Source organism: Lutjanus erythropterus, chromosome 7 (genome assembly GCF_056507025.1).
Source record: "Lutjanus erythropterus isolate fLutEry1 chromosome 7, fLutEry1.hap2, whole genome shotgun sequence".
Taxonomy (NCBI): Eukaryota; Metazoa; Chordata; class Actinopteri; order Lutjaniformes; family Lutjanidae; genus Lutjanus; species Lutjanus erythropterus.
This window is the reverse complement of record NC_139323.1, coordinates 11,771,152-11,788,578: the sequence shown is the minus strand read 5'-3', so window position 1 is coordinate 11,788,578 and position 17,427 is coordinate 11,771,152. Positions and strand designations below refer to the sequence as shown.

Below are 17,427 nucleotides of genomic sequence, written 5' to 3'. Positions count from 1 at the left end.
GGATGAGGAGCCTCTTCTGCCAATGAAATAAAAACTAAATAGCAATGGTCAGATAAAAGCTGCTGCCTCTGGTCCCTCCTCAATCAGTTAGGGTTGTCATGATACCACTTCAAACTTCAATACAATACTAGTATAAAATAAGGTACTTGTAACTGAGGTGTTCAATGAGCACTTGGACAATATTTATACCTCTGCACCAGCAATACCTGTGGCTGGAGACTTTATATTTTCAGGCTCCGTACATCTGCGCCATTCTCGTTAACATGATATCTATATCATAGCTGTCTGCTTAAACTCAATTAGATTTTCGTGTTCAAAGGTCAAAGTCGTCTCCTGGAAATGATATCCCAAAATGCCTTGAGGGAATTTCTTCGAATAAGGCACAAATGTCCTCTTTCGCTCAAAGATGAACTGATTAGTCTCTGGAGGTCAAAAGTCAAGGTAATTGTGACTTAGATATTACTCTCTGGAATCATGCATGTCAATATAGCAGTAACTTCCATTTTGAAAAAAAAAATACACTTAATACCTTTGATTAAAATCCTCCAAAGTCTTTTCAAAGTCTTCACTACATTAAATGAGTTTGGACAGACAAGGATGTGAACTGCAACTTGCAAATACAACGATTAGTTGATTGAAAATTAGTTTTGAAAATTATTTGCAAACTGATTACATGTTTCAGTCAATTTTTCTTGTTCCAGCTCATTAAATGTAAGGAATTTCTGCCTTTATTTGTCATTTATGATGGTGACGTAAACTAAGAGTCTTCAGGCTTTGTTTGTTTGTTGTTGGTTGGACAAAAGACGACAATCTGAAGACATCACTTTGCTCTTAGACATTGTAATGAGCACTTTTCTTTTTTGACATTTTCTAGATTCAAAATAATTGTTAGTTGCAGCCCAATGTCATAGTATGATTAATGGATATTGTATCATTTATAATGTGGTATCAATAAAGTATCAATACTTTTGACAATCAAACAATCAGTAATGTCACAACAGGTAGGTAGTAGTGCTGCATTTACACCATGCTGGTTGAAAAGGAAGAACGAGAAAACATTCAATTGAGACTCACAGATTATTTTGACAATGCAAGCCCTGCAGTCACACCAAAAAAAAAAAAAAAAAACTTAAACCAACTGATTGATACTGTATAACTCTTTTGTAATTAGATGAATTGATTGACTTGGGGTTAAAAATTGATTTTATTTACATCATACTGCCAGCAACAGCAGCTTTGCAGCCATTTTATCCTGAGTCTTTTTTACACTCCTGCACTTCTTTCCACTAAGTGTGAAATATTTTAGCTATCACAAATTCCCCGTTTCTCCTCGAGGCTGCTCACATTAACAATATGATGTGAAGGCAGCATTCTGACTCCTGATGGAAAAGACCTGCTGTGACATCTCTGGCTGTGGTGCAACATGCTGGAAATATTCACCCCACAGAGAGAGCTGCACACAGCAGCTTTCTACCCTCTGTGAGTCTGGATTTATCTTCAAACAAACGGAATGATCTTCAAATTACAATACAATCTGTTCGCCACAAAACCAATTCTTAAATTTCTATGATCCATTTATATTTCTCTGATCCTGGGTTATATTTACTCCCTCTTACTGACTGGGAAGCAGAAAAGACTTGAATTTGCTTTATTTAAACCAGAATGGACGACGTGTCCAATTGGTTGCACAACAAGAGAGAAATATTGGATTTGTTCACGTTCAGACACCTGCCAACACAAAGGCAATCCAAATAGCAGCATGTGTTGTGGGCTGGGTGGAGAGAACAGGAATACTATGGTGCCTGTAAGCTTCTTACCAAAGCTGAGGATAATATGCAGCCAGAAAACTGCGAGACCGATTCCAAGCCTACCAAAATTCATAGAGTGGGACTGTGACTGCCAGTAGTGACGTGGAGGAGTCCAGTTTGAGCAGTTTAAGGATAAAAGACCCACTGCAGGGGAATACACACAGAGCTGGAGGGCTCCATGTGGGCTGAGGGAATACTGATCTACAGAGCAGCAACATGAGATGAAGTGTTCAAATAGAAACGTACACACATGCACATTCACAACCTCACAACCACACGTACAGAAACACACACACACACACACACAGGATAACAGCCTGGTTATTGTGAGAGTGAAGATTTTAGCAGATTAAATCAGGCAGGAATATAACCAGCATCTTTATAGGCAGATAAAAGAGCAGCTGAGTTATAGTGCAGCCTGACAGTGGTCAAGGTCATCTTTCATTATAACCACCGGCAGTGTGAGCCAATAACAGGAGCATAAAGATATACCACACATACACCAGTACTGTAAACATACACACAAAAACAGACATACATTTACACTGCAAACCCTCTTATTTATATGCATGAACAGGGTAAAAAACTTTTCAACACCCTGAGATACAGATTCAAAAATATGAGGCCATGCACATTTAAAGTGAGATGTATAATTTACATTCTTTAAAGGGAAAGTTTGGATTATTTGATGTGGGGCTGTGTGAGGTACTTTTCCATGGTCAGTGTATCAGCTACAGTAGATGGTGGTTGGTACACCCTCAGTTAGGAGACACAGAGAAGGGCAGCAGCTCAAAAGTAGTCAGGGTCAGATCATATTTTTGTCATTTAAATGGCCATCTTAAATGAATTAATATCAGTTTAAGTGTGTACTATACTTAAAATTTTTTCACTGCTTTACTTTGCTGTCAGACAGCCTTCGCTTAGCTTTTGTGCTGCTAGGGTTCTCTGCCTCTCCAAACTGGGGGCATGTTGACCTGCATCTACTAAAACTAATAAACTGACTTGGATACAGACCTCATACAACCCCACATCCAAAAATCTGGACTATCCCTAGGTATGACAAAACGTGCGTTTGGTGCACTCTGGGATAAGGTCATGCAGGTTTGTATTGGATTCACCACTGACAAACCACAGCCAGACATGCTTCATCGAGCAAACTGACACACATTCACACACGATATTCCAGTTAACCGTAAGGAGCAGGCACCATGGAGCACGAGGAGCCACCACAGCTGTAGCACAAGCAGAAGAGTAGCACAGCACACTGCACAAGAGCACTGGGTCCCAGCAAACCTCTCAGGGAACAATCATAGACCCACAGAATCACTGTTTGGGAGATATGTTTAAAAAAAAAGAGCTTCACAACGCTCTGAAAGGAGAGGGCAGCGAAGGAAAAGGCTTGTAGTGGGACAGCTGAGAGGTTTGTCTGAGAGGGGGAGGCAGGCTGAGACGAGGGGGGGTTGGCGGGACACGGGGCAAACACACGGTCACTCACTGGGTGTCGCTTTGGGACGTCATAGACCCCTTCCTTCTGCTGACTGGTGGGAACCTACACAATGGGCCAGTAAAGTCAGAGAACAGCCGAGACGAGAGAGAGCCCGTTACCTCTGGTTTAATCAAACAATGAAACACATCACTGTTACAGCACTGCGACACACTGGATGCCAACACAAAAACCCTGAAACCTGGCTCCTCAGGAATCAAATCAATCACTAGCAGAGTGTGTGTGAGAGAGAGTGTGTGTGTGGGGATAATCAGAATTAAAATCTGTGGAGTGAGAACTCATCTAGGAGGCTAATCAGTAGACTATGGGCCTGCGGTGATGGTCTTTCTCTCTTTCTCTCCCTAATAAAGAATGGATAAGGCTGCTTATCACACCCACAGACATGTAATAACTCAGATTGTCACACACATGGAGACATGTAATATCTCTATGTCACACAGGCAGATAGATTTGACAGTGTGCGCGATGAGAAGACACAATGAGCGCTGATAACACAATGCTGATATGCATGAATTCTGAGGTTCCTATGGGTTTTGTTTCTCCTACAGTGGCACGATGTTTAAAATAAAGTTTTATTCTTCCCACACTGTGCGGTAAATGAAAAATAGCACTAATGAAGAATGTGGATATCTGTCTAGCACAGCCTGTCCCATTCTTTCTCCTCCTCTCAATGCCTTGTTACTTCTTTCACATGTTTATTTCCAGAAGCTGCCATCTTTATTCATACATTAGTTCCTCTGTGGCTGGAGGCTGGCTGAGGCTCACGTTTCTAACGCCTGATGTGTGTGTGTGTGTGTGTGTGTGTGGGGGGGGGGTTGTTTGTATGTGTTTGTGTATGTGTGTGTAGTTTTCTGTTTGTGTATGTTTGCGCACGCGCCGGCGCTCCGTCTATTTTCAATCCATTTTATTTAAAGATCAAACGAGAGGCTGGTGATTAATCTTTCTTTCCCCCGCTTTCTTTCATCTCCTCGGGAAAAGAGGGAGGGGAGGAGAGAAAAAGAGGAGGGGTCCGCCTTCCACACAGCCCAGGAATAACCTCCACATCCCCTCCATGCGCAACATATATACCCTCCCCCTCCTCATCCCTTGGAGGTCTACCCACTCCTCTAAGGAGCGCACCCGGAGAAAGGCTCGTCTCCCTGGGCTAGCTTTAGCTGTCGGGGCCCTCTAGAGGGTTTTGGCTGGTTGTTCACTTCCGATTCTCACTGTCTATTACTTTTATGGGTGAGAAAAGAAGCCATTACTTTTATGAGCAGGCCACAATATACTTATCACATTAAAGAGTGATGTAACTGGTACTTGTTGGCTTGCAACTGGAAGATTAAATCTTGTTTAAACACTTTAAAGGGATAGTTCAGATTATTTAATGTAGAGTTGTGTGAGGTACTTATCAAGAGTCGGTGTATTACTTACAGTAGATGCCAGTCAGCACATCCCAAGTTTGGCAAAACAGAGTAGGCTTTGCTGACAGACAGCCTTTTCAGATGGGAAACATCTGTAATATAAGCCAAATACTGCCCTCTCTAACCACACCAAACTCCACAGGCGAAATGAGTAATTTTACCTCGTAGAGAACAGGGCTGCTGGTCTATCGCTTCCTCGATTGATTAGTTTGTTTTTGTGTAACTTTGGTGTTTTAAAAGGATGGTTTGGATTCACCAAAGTCACACAACAACACCAACAAACTAATCAATCGAGGCATCAGTGGACAAGCAAAATTGTTGATTTTGCCAGTGGAGTTTGGTTGGTTTGGCAATAGCAATATAAAGGCTGTCCCCCATTGGAAAAAGGCCGTCTGACAGCAAAGTAAAGCAGAGAAAAAATTCTAAATATCTTATCCTGACAATGTTCCTTTAGGTGGACCTTTTAAAGTGGTTAAAATATCTTTGGTTGCTGACCCTGTCCACAGCAGGACATTGCTTAGCTTCCGTGCTGGTACGCCTGTCTGCTTCTTCAAACTGGGGCCATCTGGCATCTACTGTTGTGAAGACACTAACTTTTTATAAGCACCTCATACAAGCAACAATAATCTGAACTGTTCCTTTAAAAAGCATTTTGTTGTTGGTAGCTTAACCACAGCTGAGTACAAGATGACGAGAATATAACTGAGACACAAGCAGACAAGACGAGCTTGTGAGTACCTGATAAATGCTCTCTTCTGATTGGTCACGGATGGGCTCGTGTCCCGCCTCAAACACAATGTACTACAATGTCAGCAGCAGAGGGAGGAGAGGAAAACAAGAAGTAGGAGAGAAATTGGAAGATAAAGAAATTGAGAAAAAAGTGGTGAAGCTGCAGAGGAGATTAGTCAAACATTATTTTCATTAAAAACAAGTAGAAGAATAGATCCCAGTGACACAGAGAGAATTTAAGCAGCAATACTTCCCGAAGCAAAATATATACACCTTCCAGATAATCATGCACCCCAACTGGCAGACATGCAGACAGACACACAAGACCCACGATCGCACAGATTTGAGCATCCTCCACCATTCTTGACTCCACATAAACATCTGTGGACGTCTAACCTCCCCAAAACTGGACATATTACCAAACTGTAACCAAACAGGAACTGTCTCCCCACAGTGCACACAGAGAGGAGCAAGCTGACTGGCTAGAATGCAGCAGGAAACAGCAGCGATATGATTGGTCAGGAAGTTACCTGGTAGACCGGGTCCTCCAGATCCTCCTCCAGTATTGTCTGCAGATGAGCGGCGGCAGGAAGGAGAAGCAGAGATCAAACAGGGGAGGAGAGAGGAGCAGAGGGGAGAAGACAGAAGAGAGGGAAGAGGCGGAGAGTTAAGCCGGTGGAGTAGAAGGAGTAGGCGGAAAGCACAGCAAGACACAGCAGCTTCCCAGCATTCAGATAATCATTTGGCAATCATCAGAGAAAGAGGGAGACAAGTCGAGATAAAGAGAACAGAGGAAGGTGAAATAAGCACAATGGGCAGATGGTGCCACTGATGAAACCTGAAAGTGGGTGCCCCGGATGTCATTCACCCGCTTTGATGTCTTTTCAAGTCTTGCTTGACTTGTCTGTCGAGAGTCTCTCGGATGAAGCTCATCATACTTATGGCAGATGATTAAGGAAAGGTTAAAAGGGGAAAAACCGGTAACATTTAGCTGATAAGTGTACCTGGTAGACCGCCTGCTCACACTGCTTGTCTTTCTGGGCCTTCTTCTCCATCTCCTCCCTCTGCTTTATCTCATAGATGAGCTGGAACAAGTCCCGCAGGTCCAGGATCACAGGCTCAGCCTAGGACGACAAGGACACATTATCCATCCACAAACTAGCACGCAGACCCACACCATACACATTTAGAGATACACACTATACATCTGAACACATACAAACTAAAAAAAAGTTATAGTATTGATCATAACGCATGAATTTCATCCATGCCTGCTTATTCTAGTTATGTGGCAACTGATGGACTGAACCTGCTCGAACTGACAGGATATTAAGACCATGGTCAGAGCAACATTAGCACTCCGACAAAAAAAATCCACATTCATACTCATTTAAATTAAGACTACTGTCACTTTCTCAGAGACATATTTCATTGAGATGTTTATTTCATGTGTTTCTGTCACAAATTCATGATCATTTGAGTTCATGCAGCCATTAAAACTGATTAAAATGTCATAAATAATATGCTGAAAGCATAACTGTGATTAAAAAAAAGGATGCCACTTTAAAATAATTTAAAAATGGTTAACAACTTTTATGCTCTTTATGAAAGGATTTATTTTGATATGCAGTGTAATGAGTCACATGACCAGAGTTTAGTTAAGGGCACAACTGTGGCATTTATGGATGTATGAAGGAGAGCTGGATTGAGCACTGGAACTCCTCAGTGGGGCATGACGCAAACGTCCACGCCAGCGATTCCACATATGCTTCTGTGTTGTACAGAGCAACGACAGTAGAGACGCCCTTCAGTTGAGCAGCTAACTACTGGTTTAGGGACTTTTTATGTCTTTTATCTTCTTGTAATTTTCATGATGTCTGCTTACAAAAGACAGAAGAAATAAATCTTGAAAGACATCTGTACGATGTGTGGTCATTACTAGTGCTTACAATCACTGCACTGGTACAACAGTAACAGAAAGTTTAGTCTGGTTCAACACTTGCTGGAACCTTATTTCACATCCCGCTCTGTTGTCCATAGGCATGATAACAATTAATCAATTATTCTTTTGTCATTAAGAATTTGATCAATCACATAAAATTCAATTGATCTACATATTAAGATCTGAAGTATGGTAGAGTTTAATTATATGAGCACGCTCTGCATGATAGTAAATCATATGTGTTTAATATGTAGGCCTCTTTGTCTTTGTCTCATAGGCCATGCAATGCTGTCAGAAAATATGACACAAGTTGCCAGAAAATTAAGCTGTTTGAGATATTCTGTGGTATAAGCAATTTGTTTTAGGTTTTAATTCTGATTAATTGACTAATTGATTGTTAATGCTATCAAAAAATGATAGAGGAAAGTGCTCACAATTTACAACCCTACTTGCCAACAAATTCATATTTCTGGTCAGTATTGTAATGTGATTGTCAAGACCGGGGTCAAAATTATTGTCACCATGATCAGTTTTCAGAATTGTTAAGAGATGTGCAATCTTTTGTTGTCTAACAAGTCTTTAAACGTCTTCAAACCTTTATGCAAACTGGACTTCTGTGATCAGATTTCATCTTCCAACCTGACATCTATCTAATTCAGAGTCTCTCACTGTCTGACCTTCTGCTTGGACAGGAGAAGACAGAGATACCTGATTGGTTTGTTGACTACTGATTATGAATGATTCCATTAAGCCACAAGCCTGAAACAAAATGCAGGCAACTGAATTTCTACAGGAAAGTATCTGCAGGCAGAAAGAAAAAATACTTCAATTAGTTTTTCTTAAAATCTTTTACTAAAGTTAAATGTCTCTGTGACTAATTGTTGCAGCCTTGTGATCAGTTAAATACTCACATATCATTGCAAGTGTTAGTGACTAAACTCAAAAAATGGAAGTTCAGATTCTGGCTTTCTAAATAAATAGCGCTCTGATAGTAATCCTCTGCACACAAAGACACACGAGACAGGCCATGAGCCTCTACACACTTATCTGCACCATCACTACAAACTCTGCTCTTTGTCTAAGTCTGGTTCAGACAGTGACAAGAGCAAATACTCGCCTCCTGTCTTACCTTGTTCCACCTTTCTTGTCAGGGAAACAAAAGCACAGACAACAAACCAGTTAGATGACTCACAACTTATTACTACTGTCACAGCAAACAGCCTTATAGTACGATGGTGTTTCAGACCTAATCAATTATTGACTGGGGCTATGCATGGTGCACAAGGAGTTCACAGACCGAACCATGCCTTGCATAAAGTAGTTCTATTTCAGTGTTGTCTTTCTGCAGGATGTTCTCAACCACATATTGCTCATGACAGACACACTGGGGTAAAACGGTGGTTCTTGCTGAGCCAACAGTGAAACTTATTGTCACTCTGACAGACTCAGATCCCCTTTGCATTTGACAATGCATGCTCTAATCTCCATTTTTTCTTGCCACCTCTCTCACATTCTTTTCTGCTCCGTTCCCATCAAAACTTCGAGGTAAGAGAAGAGACACAGAGAGCTGAGACGAGCGGTGAATTTTAGAATCGTAAATGCAGACGGCTTCGAGGATGATCTAGGTGGAGAGGCCAGCTCACAGGAGCAGTTCAGCACTCTTGAATCAGATGTCTAATTCATAGCCCATGGCAACAGTGAGGAATTATTCCAACAAGAAGTCGTGATTAAGACTTTTACTGCAGATACAAAGTTTTATTCAAATTTGCACTGATCGGGATTTTTGGGTAGAAGACAATTCTCCAATCCCCCTGGATATTAATGCAACAGATTCACGCTCTTTGCCCAAATTAAATTCTGATGTTGGTTATAGTTCGTTGGCAAGATATCTCCAGGATGTTCCTGAATTTATTTCTTGGTATACTGAATTTCTCCCAACCTGCCTCAACTAAATCAATCTCAGTTGGTGATTTTTGACATTTCCAAAAATGAATTTTGACAACCTCCACAGAATGTGCCTGAAGATACAGCTAGAAAAAAATATACTGTGTGTGATTACAGCAGTGATCACATGGTAAAAAGCAGAAGAGCACTTGCAGGGCGCAAAACTCCGCCAAGGCCAATAGTCCACTCTTCTATGATATGCAAATCTGCAAGCGCAAACTTCTCTGTCAAGCTTAAATTTAAAACATTTTTCCTTCATATCTCTGGTGGAGTTTACTGCAGACAGTTCACTTTTGGATGTGAGTAAGAGTTGGATTACTTGCATGATATGTGTGTATTTATGTTTCCCTAGCCACACCTTAGTTTGAGAAAAAAAAGTATTGTTACACCTGTCTCAATGTTACTTCTGTACTGGTTCTCCCATGAAACCACTGTCCCTGAGTGCTCCATAACGACTGCTTTCTGAAAGAAGTTTGAGCAACTAAGTGTGATAACTACTCCAGAGGACTACTGCTGCCCATGTATGCAGCTTTTGATATGGAGTATGACTATGTTTTGTCACGACTGAGCTGGAGATGGGACTAATCAGAACCAAAATCGGTATTAGGGGCCGATATTGACGTCAAACATTCATCAGGTATACACACTGTGCCGCATGTAGCTGCCTGACTGGTGGTGTAACAGTAAACCAGCACAAAAAGGAAAGTTACCAACATAAGCCACCATAAACCACCATGTTCTTAACAAATATATTAGAAACACATGACAAACACTATCAAAAAGTAATATTTGCATTTTGGAACATAAAGTAGTAAACTTAAACTCTCCACAATGCATCATTGGGAAATTATGCAAATGAGGGCTGTCTCTCAGCCTATCACTGCACATGTGAATTTCACAAGCCAGAATCCTACAGCACCCCACAATGGTTGAGGAACATCATTACACAAGTTACATCACACAGACTACACAAGCTTTCCAGACTGAAGTTCAGTTTCAGCCTCATGTAATCTTACTACTACTACTACCACTATAATAATAATAATAATAATAATAATAATAATAATAATAATAATAATAATAATAATAATAATAATGAATTATTGTCATCATAATCATTGAGGACAAAAGAGCACTGTATTGGTATAGAATCTGTATTTGCAGATATTTTCACCAAGTTTCATTGAAATCTGGCCAGTAGCTTTTCTGTAATCCTGCTGACAGACAGACAAACAGTATCAAAAACATAACCTCCTTGACGGAAGTCACTTGAGAGAAACTTCTAAACTGGACAGACTGGTACTGTACAGTATCTCTGACTTCTCTAAGATGTATTCTTTTATTTATAATCTTTGAACCCCGGTGCCAAGCGGTGAACTCAGACACGAGCATTTGCTCTTTGATTCTGAGGTCCGAGACCTTAGATTAACACCACTGACATTTTGGACAGTTTAAAACATGTTTTAGCAGTAAACTAAGCTGGAAACACTGCACCAGAAAAACTGATTCTGAGTATTACGTGGAACCTTTTCACAGTGATATTATCTACTTTTGGATAGTTATTCGTGGGAATAAAGAAACGAGCCATCGAACAACTACATATACCCAGAAATGTGCAATGTGTCTTTGCACATTGCAAACTCTGTGTCTTTATACAGTATATGTTAAAAAGTAATAGGATGAACTTTTCCATTAGTAGTGAAATATGAGGCTTGTTCTTTTACAGCAGCAAGGGAACCCTCTGTACAGAGAAAGCTAGGCTCACCAATGAAGGCAGAACCACTTTACCACCACATTATTTTTCATTTGTGATTTGCTCATGGTGGTTAATTTTTTCCCCCAAATTTTTAGATTTAATAACTTGAGTTGGAATAACTTCTTAAAAAACAGCCAGTTAAATTTTGGGTGTTCTGAACCAAGACTAAGTAGTCTTTAAAGTCTCTCTATCCCTCCTACAAATTGGATACAAGGTTGCTTTTGTAACAACTATTCCTATTCATATTCATTACAATTGTAACTTCTCTAAAAAGTTATAACAAAGACCGCGCTGAACTAAGAGACTGTTGATGAAATCCTCCTCTAACACAATTATCGTACTTCCATCTCCACTAAAACCTGCTAAATAAAACACGTCTTTCTTGTGCTGAGACTTTGAGTTGAGTGGTAAGCCAATTACTTTCAAATGTAGCCCTAAATTGGCCTTTTCGGAACAACCTTAAGTCTTAGTCTTCACTATGACAGAGATGCATTGTTAATTCACATCAAAGTGGTTACTTTCCAATTACAGTCTCAGTCTCTGCCATAAGCTCTGTGCCTCCACCCCTTTCACTGTCTGCTCCACAACTAATAGTCGGGGTGCTGGTGACGGTAGCTTCAAATCCTGAAAATGTGAGTAAAATATAATAGTGACCTTTCCTCAGGCACATGTCAGGTAAATGACAGCTTAGCTGACTGATGAGAGCTTAGCCTTGTGTTACACCGTTCTGCAGGGTAGCAGTTTTTTTCAGTGGAAGTCTGGTTGGTGTAAATGTGGAGTACAGCTGTGTGTGTGTGACTGTGTGTATCTGTCTAAGTCAAAGAGCCACGGTTCATGGCCCTGGGAGGATGGATATGCCATTAGAGCTGGTGACACACACTCAAACCCTCATCGACTCACTATGGGAAATCAATATGGCTACAGAGCGAGCCAGCTGGATCCAGACTAAACAAGCCAGGCACATAGACACAACAACAGCAACAACAATCATAGCACGTCCAAAAGGGTACTCAATATCATATAGAGTATGTTGCTGCAGGACTGAACCCCTCAACACACATACAGAAACACACACAGAAAGCTCCACAGAGTAAACAGTTTGTTTGATGAACAGCACACAGGGACACGAGTTGTGTTCAAGGGTCCTTATCTAAATGTCAAGAGGTTCGTGCTATTGAGAAAGGACCCTTATGAATCATACATTAACTTACACACAGCGGGTGCATGGTGAAAACACGTGCTAAAGACACACAAACACACACACACAAATGACACTAACCGACTGTGCGGTCTTGATAGCCACGAAGCGGTGGTTCCCTTCTTTCCCACAGACGTAGCCAAAGGCTCGGTGGTCCGTGATGTCCTTGGCAATGTAGGAGATCTCGTGGACCGCATGGTGGTGTTGGAGGACCTGGAGGAAGACACATGATGCTTAAAAGGACAGCTGGGGTTTTTTGGAGGTGGGTTGTATAAGGTACTTATAAATAGCAAGCGTATTAACAGTACAGTACAGTTGATGCCAGTCAACATGCCCCCAATTAAGAGAAGTGGAGAGGGGCATTGGCACAGAAGCAGAGCTATGGACTACTGTGGATAGGATGAACAACAAAAAGTATTTTAGCCACTTAAAAAAGGTCCACCTACAAAAAATCAATATCAGTTTAAGTGTCAACTATATTTAGAATATGTTCTCTCTTTTATGTTGCTGTCAGACAGCCTCTTCTAACAAGAAACTGCTGTTATAAAAGCCAAACCAACCAAATTCCATAGGTGAAATTAGTCATTTCACCTCACAGAACAGCTGAGTCACTGGTGTTCCACTTCCCTGATCTATTAGTTTGTTTGCGTTATTGGTTGACTTTGGTGCTTTAAAAGGATAGTTTGTATTCACCAAATACACACAAATAACACAAACAAACTAGCAGATTGAGGCAGCAGTTGATAAGAAACTCCTGTGGTAGCTAAAGTAAAATGACAGATTTAACCTTTAGAGTTTGGTTTGTTTGGAGAGAGCAATATTTGGCTTATATAAGTCATCTCTTGTCAGAAATGGCAGTCTGATGGCAAACTTAAACTTACACACTTACACTTAAACTGATGATTTTAGATGGAACTGTTTGAAGTTGCTACAATACCTTTTGTTGCTGACCATGTCTGTAGCAGTTCATTGGTTAGTTTCCGTGCTAGTGCCCTTTTCCACTTGTACCAACTGGGGGTGTGTGTAAGTACCTCGTACAAACCCACATCAAATAATCTGTACTATCTGTTTAATATGTCTTGCAGACAGCCAACAAGCTATTCATGTTGGGTAATTATTTTTTTTTTCAAGAATTTACAACTTTATGCCATTAAAATGCAATCTTTTTTTCAAATATGCTGATTTGATTCATGGAACCTCTGTTCCCCAACAGTGGACCCAATACTCAGAGACAAATTAATTTAGAACTAGTAGGAAAATAAATGGGGATTTGAAAAGGACCTTCGTCTTTTCGATGCAGTTAATATTTTCTTGCCGTTAATTGAACTGTTTACTTCGCTACAACACTGTGTAAAGCACTTAATGAAAAGAAGTTTTGAAAAAAAAAGCATTTCAAAAATGACACAGCAATTAATGTGACTGAATGAAGTTTCAGGTGTACAAAAACTAGCTGGTATGAAAAAGTCATTCACACAAAGATACAAAATGCAGCTGAAGAATTCATTGCATTCCTCTGCACTCCTCCAAAAACCAAAAGAATCCCATGAAAACTCCCCCAAGTGTGCACAGAGAAACAAGACCTCTCACACAGAGACCTTGTATCCTGTATTAAACTGTTTCTCGCTCCCCTGCCCTCTCTAGTTTAGTCTGGATGGGGAGTGCCAAGCTGGCATTGCCCGTGGCAGATGGCACTGTTTTTCCCGAGGACAGAGGGGGGATCAGTGACAATCACAGCTCTGCAAGCTGTCGACTTGATCACTTCATCTGTGCCCTCGCTCAAAACACACACAAACACACACGTGCAGACACAACTCACAACTTAATATGCAATAGCCCTCTGTTAAGTCACACTAAATGTCTGCTTTGTTGTTATTGTCTATGCCAGCTGCATGCTGGGAGCAGAGACACACAGTCAATGTAATGACCCAGTAGCCCTTGAGTGCATGCTAGGGGTTGCAGCTCGATACAACAGAGGCTAAACACACACATCTGCTCGCTTTGAAGCTATTCCAGCATAAGACATGACACAGTAGAGTGACACACCAATTTAACATGGGGGCACAGACACAGACACACACACACACACACGCACGCACACACACAAACACACAAACACTGAGAGCTACGGCAGAAATAGATAATCATTGTATGAGTCATGTCTTCTTGATTTAATAATTAGAGTAATGATTATTATTATCACCTCTGATTGACCTGAAAATGATAGCTAAGACAGTGCATGCGCATACACACATACACACACACAGACAAAGACACACACACATACACAGACAGAGCTCATTTGCAGAGGTTATTGAATTATCTCTGGGTGGGTGGTGAGGTGACAAAGAGGGACTGATTCAAAGAGAGCAGAGAATGAGATGACTGCATAAATTCAATTGATCTGCTTCGTCTTGGTAGCAAGTACATCTTAGAGAGCAGAACTGATTTACACATACAGTCAGTACCAGGGTTGTCAGGCACGGTCTATACTTGGCTATTTTCTGATATACAAATTTAACAAAGCATTGAAAAAGTTCCATAGCTACATGTTAAGTAGACATCTGGGATGCTCAGACAATACCATCTTTCTGGAACAGTCTTGTCACAATATTGTTTGGAAATAAAACAGGTAAAAACAGGCAGACTGTTACCATGAAGGAATGCACCTGGCCTTTTATGCATGCTGTGTAGAGCAGTCCTGGATGTGGGGATAATCACCATCTCAGTATTGCTCTTTGTGATGGCAATGAACACGCTGGTCAAGTCAGCAGAAACAGGGTGCTGGGTCCTCTCAGCAAATCTGGAGTAAGGCAACCACCCACCACAGCCTTTAGGATGACCTCACGGTGACAACAACAGCTGTGCCAGGAGCCAGGTGGATCCTCCAGGGTTGAGAGAAGTTCATGTCATTAGCCCGCATGAGTTTCAAACCTGCAAAGTCCTGGTCTTTGGTCCTGACGAAGGTCACTGTAGGGGAAGATCACTGAGAAGAGCCACTTCGGGGTGGGAGAAGCTCAGACTGTGTCTATTACAGAGAAACCTGTGAGGAGCCTCGGGAAGGTCTGTAACTTTAACCTGAAGGATAAAGACTCCATTGAGGCTACTAACGCTGACCTGGAGAGTGCAGAGAGCTGTGGACAAGTCTGGCCTCCGGAAGATTCAAGACCTGGGTCTACCAGTAGGGGAATCTCCTAAGAATCTTCTAGCCGTTGCTCACTAATGAAGTCCCTATGACTGCAGTAGAAGGCTCTGAGTGCAAGGTGAGCAGCAACCTTTGCAGATGGCTGGGCTTGCCACGCACCCTGAGTAGCACTGGGCTGGATGGGAACAGTACTCAGGCTCCCTTTCAGTTCTGTTAGGGAGGAATTCATCCTGGCATATGCAGGAAGTGGAAGACAGCTGAGGTAGTTAAGTTGGCAGTGTGGCACATGGCAGGGCCAGACTTAGGAGCTAAACATCGACCAGATCTGACACTGCCAGTGGGAAGGAGAGGCAGAAGCTGGTGCAGGAGAAGGTGTGCGTTTCAGTAGAGGAAGAGCGAGCCAGCAGAACAGCGACAATGCAGCAACAGGATTCCTGGATGAAGTGCAAACAGGCAATGGAGCAGATTGTCACCTGGCAGGACATCTGGATTCAGGGGGTCTACAATGTCCTCCCCAGCCCATCCAACCTGTCTACATGGGGCAAAGTAGAAACACATGCATGCCTCTGTGTTCCAAGAGAGGGACCCTAGAACAAATCTCGAGCAGCTGCTCTAAAGCACTGGTCAAGGGGTGCTATCAGTGGAGACACAGCCAAGTCCTCAAGTCCATCACTGAGGCAATCAGCAAGGGGATCAGCAACAGCAGACACACCTGAGCTATAGTCAAGACAATAGCATTTGTCAAGGAGGGAGAGTGGCCAAAGAGAAGACCCAGGAACTGTTCGACTGGTTGGTTTCCCATCGGCATGAGACTAAGTGATGACTGTTGACGTGCAGAAGCAGCTGAAAATTCCCTCACACATCACCCGGTCCTCACTGAGACAAGACAGCTCATACTGGTTGGGTTATCTGTGCCTTAGGAGGTGGGGTTGGAGGAGACGCAGGAGAGGAAGCCGGCTAAGTGCCATGAGTTGATGAAAGACTACCGCAGGAATGGGTGGAGGTGCATGCCAGTGGAGGTGGGGGTGTGCAAGTCATTTCCACAGCAAGACCTACAGATCCTTGGCGATTGTGAGAGCAAGCAAGAGAGGAGCCATCAACAACAATGTGCAGATGGCAGCGAGAACATCTATGGCTCTGGCTAAAGAAGGGTGACCAATGGGATCAGTAAGCCACTTGGACACAGGCTGGGGTCTGATCAACCTTGGTCAAGTTTCCTGGATGACGGTCTCTGTTGCAAGACCCAAAACACCCAGTGATTTCAGGCTGCATGATGTGTCCAAGTGTGTGCATCAGGAGATGTATGACAAACTGTACATGCACAATTTTTTTTTAATGACTTCTCAAATATTAACCACTTGTGACAAGTATGTAATGGACGCAGGATATAGTTTAACAATAAAATTTATTGTCCAAAATGATATCAGGTCACTGTAACAGTGAACTCTTACTGGTATTTTTTAAAAATAAATATCAATAGTCATAAATAAAAAATACAATAGTACTCAACTTGAATTAAGAAAAATATACAGTTAAATATACATTCACTACAAAAAATAAAGAAAATAAATTTAAAAATGCATTATAATTTGCAAAGCAAAGTTTTCAACATATATGTCGATACCTTTACAGCTGTGATAGGCCAAATATCAGCCAATATATCAGTCAGCCTCCAGTTTTTGCCAGTAGTTTACCCTGACCTCTACTTTTAAAAAAAGTAGAGGCAGACAGTGTACTGCTTGAAATTAAAATAAGCATTGCATTTGGAATTTTCCAAATTCAACCCTGGACGTTTAATTTATTTTTTTGTCAATCAAAATGAAATTTTGAAATCAGTTTGATGGACTGATTGAACATTAGCAATCATGGACTTTCATATCAGCACTCAGGCAGCACTATTAAGCAGAAAAAACATGTTCTTCTAAATTAATTGGAAACTGCTCAGACTTTTGCTGTGGTTTTCCCTTTCCCACTCTACACAGTAAACATTAGTTGTTTAGA

At 41.5% G+C, this 17,427-nt stretch overlaps 1 protein-coding gene across 9 annotated transcripts in view; it reads right to left on the bottom strand.

Moving 5' to 3' along the window:
* The window catches only part of dab1a (DAB adaptor protein 1a), a 123,834-nt gene that overhangs the window by 21,398 nt on the left and 85,009 nt on the right, over window positions 1–17,427 (bottom strand). For 5 of the 9 annotated variants that reach the window (XM_084722700.1, XM_084722697.1, XM_084722701.1 and 2 more), the window contains exons 5-9: window positions 12,366–12,497; window positions 6,449–6,568; window positions 5,975–6,013; window positions 5,454–5,516; window positions 3,304–3,357 (exon numbers count right to left, since the gene is read on the bottom strand). In XM_084722700.1, coding sequence (XP_084578826.1) covers window positions 3,304–3,357; window positions 5,454–5,516; window positions 5,975–6,013; window positions 6,449–6,568; window positions 12,366–12,497 — 408 coding nt within the window. The remainder of the gene's footprint in view (window positions 1–3,303; window positions 3,358–5,453; window positions 5,517–5,974; window positions 6,014–6,448; window positions 6,569–12,365; window positions 12,498–17,427) is intronic. The other 4 variants (XM_084722703.1, XM_084722706.1, XM_084722702.1 and 1 more) reach the window with 3 other exon arrangements.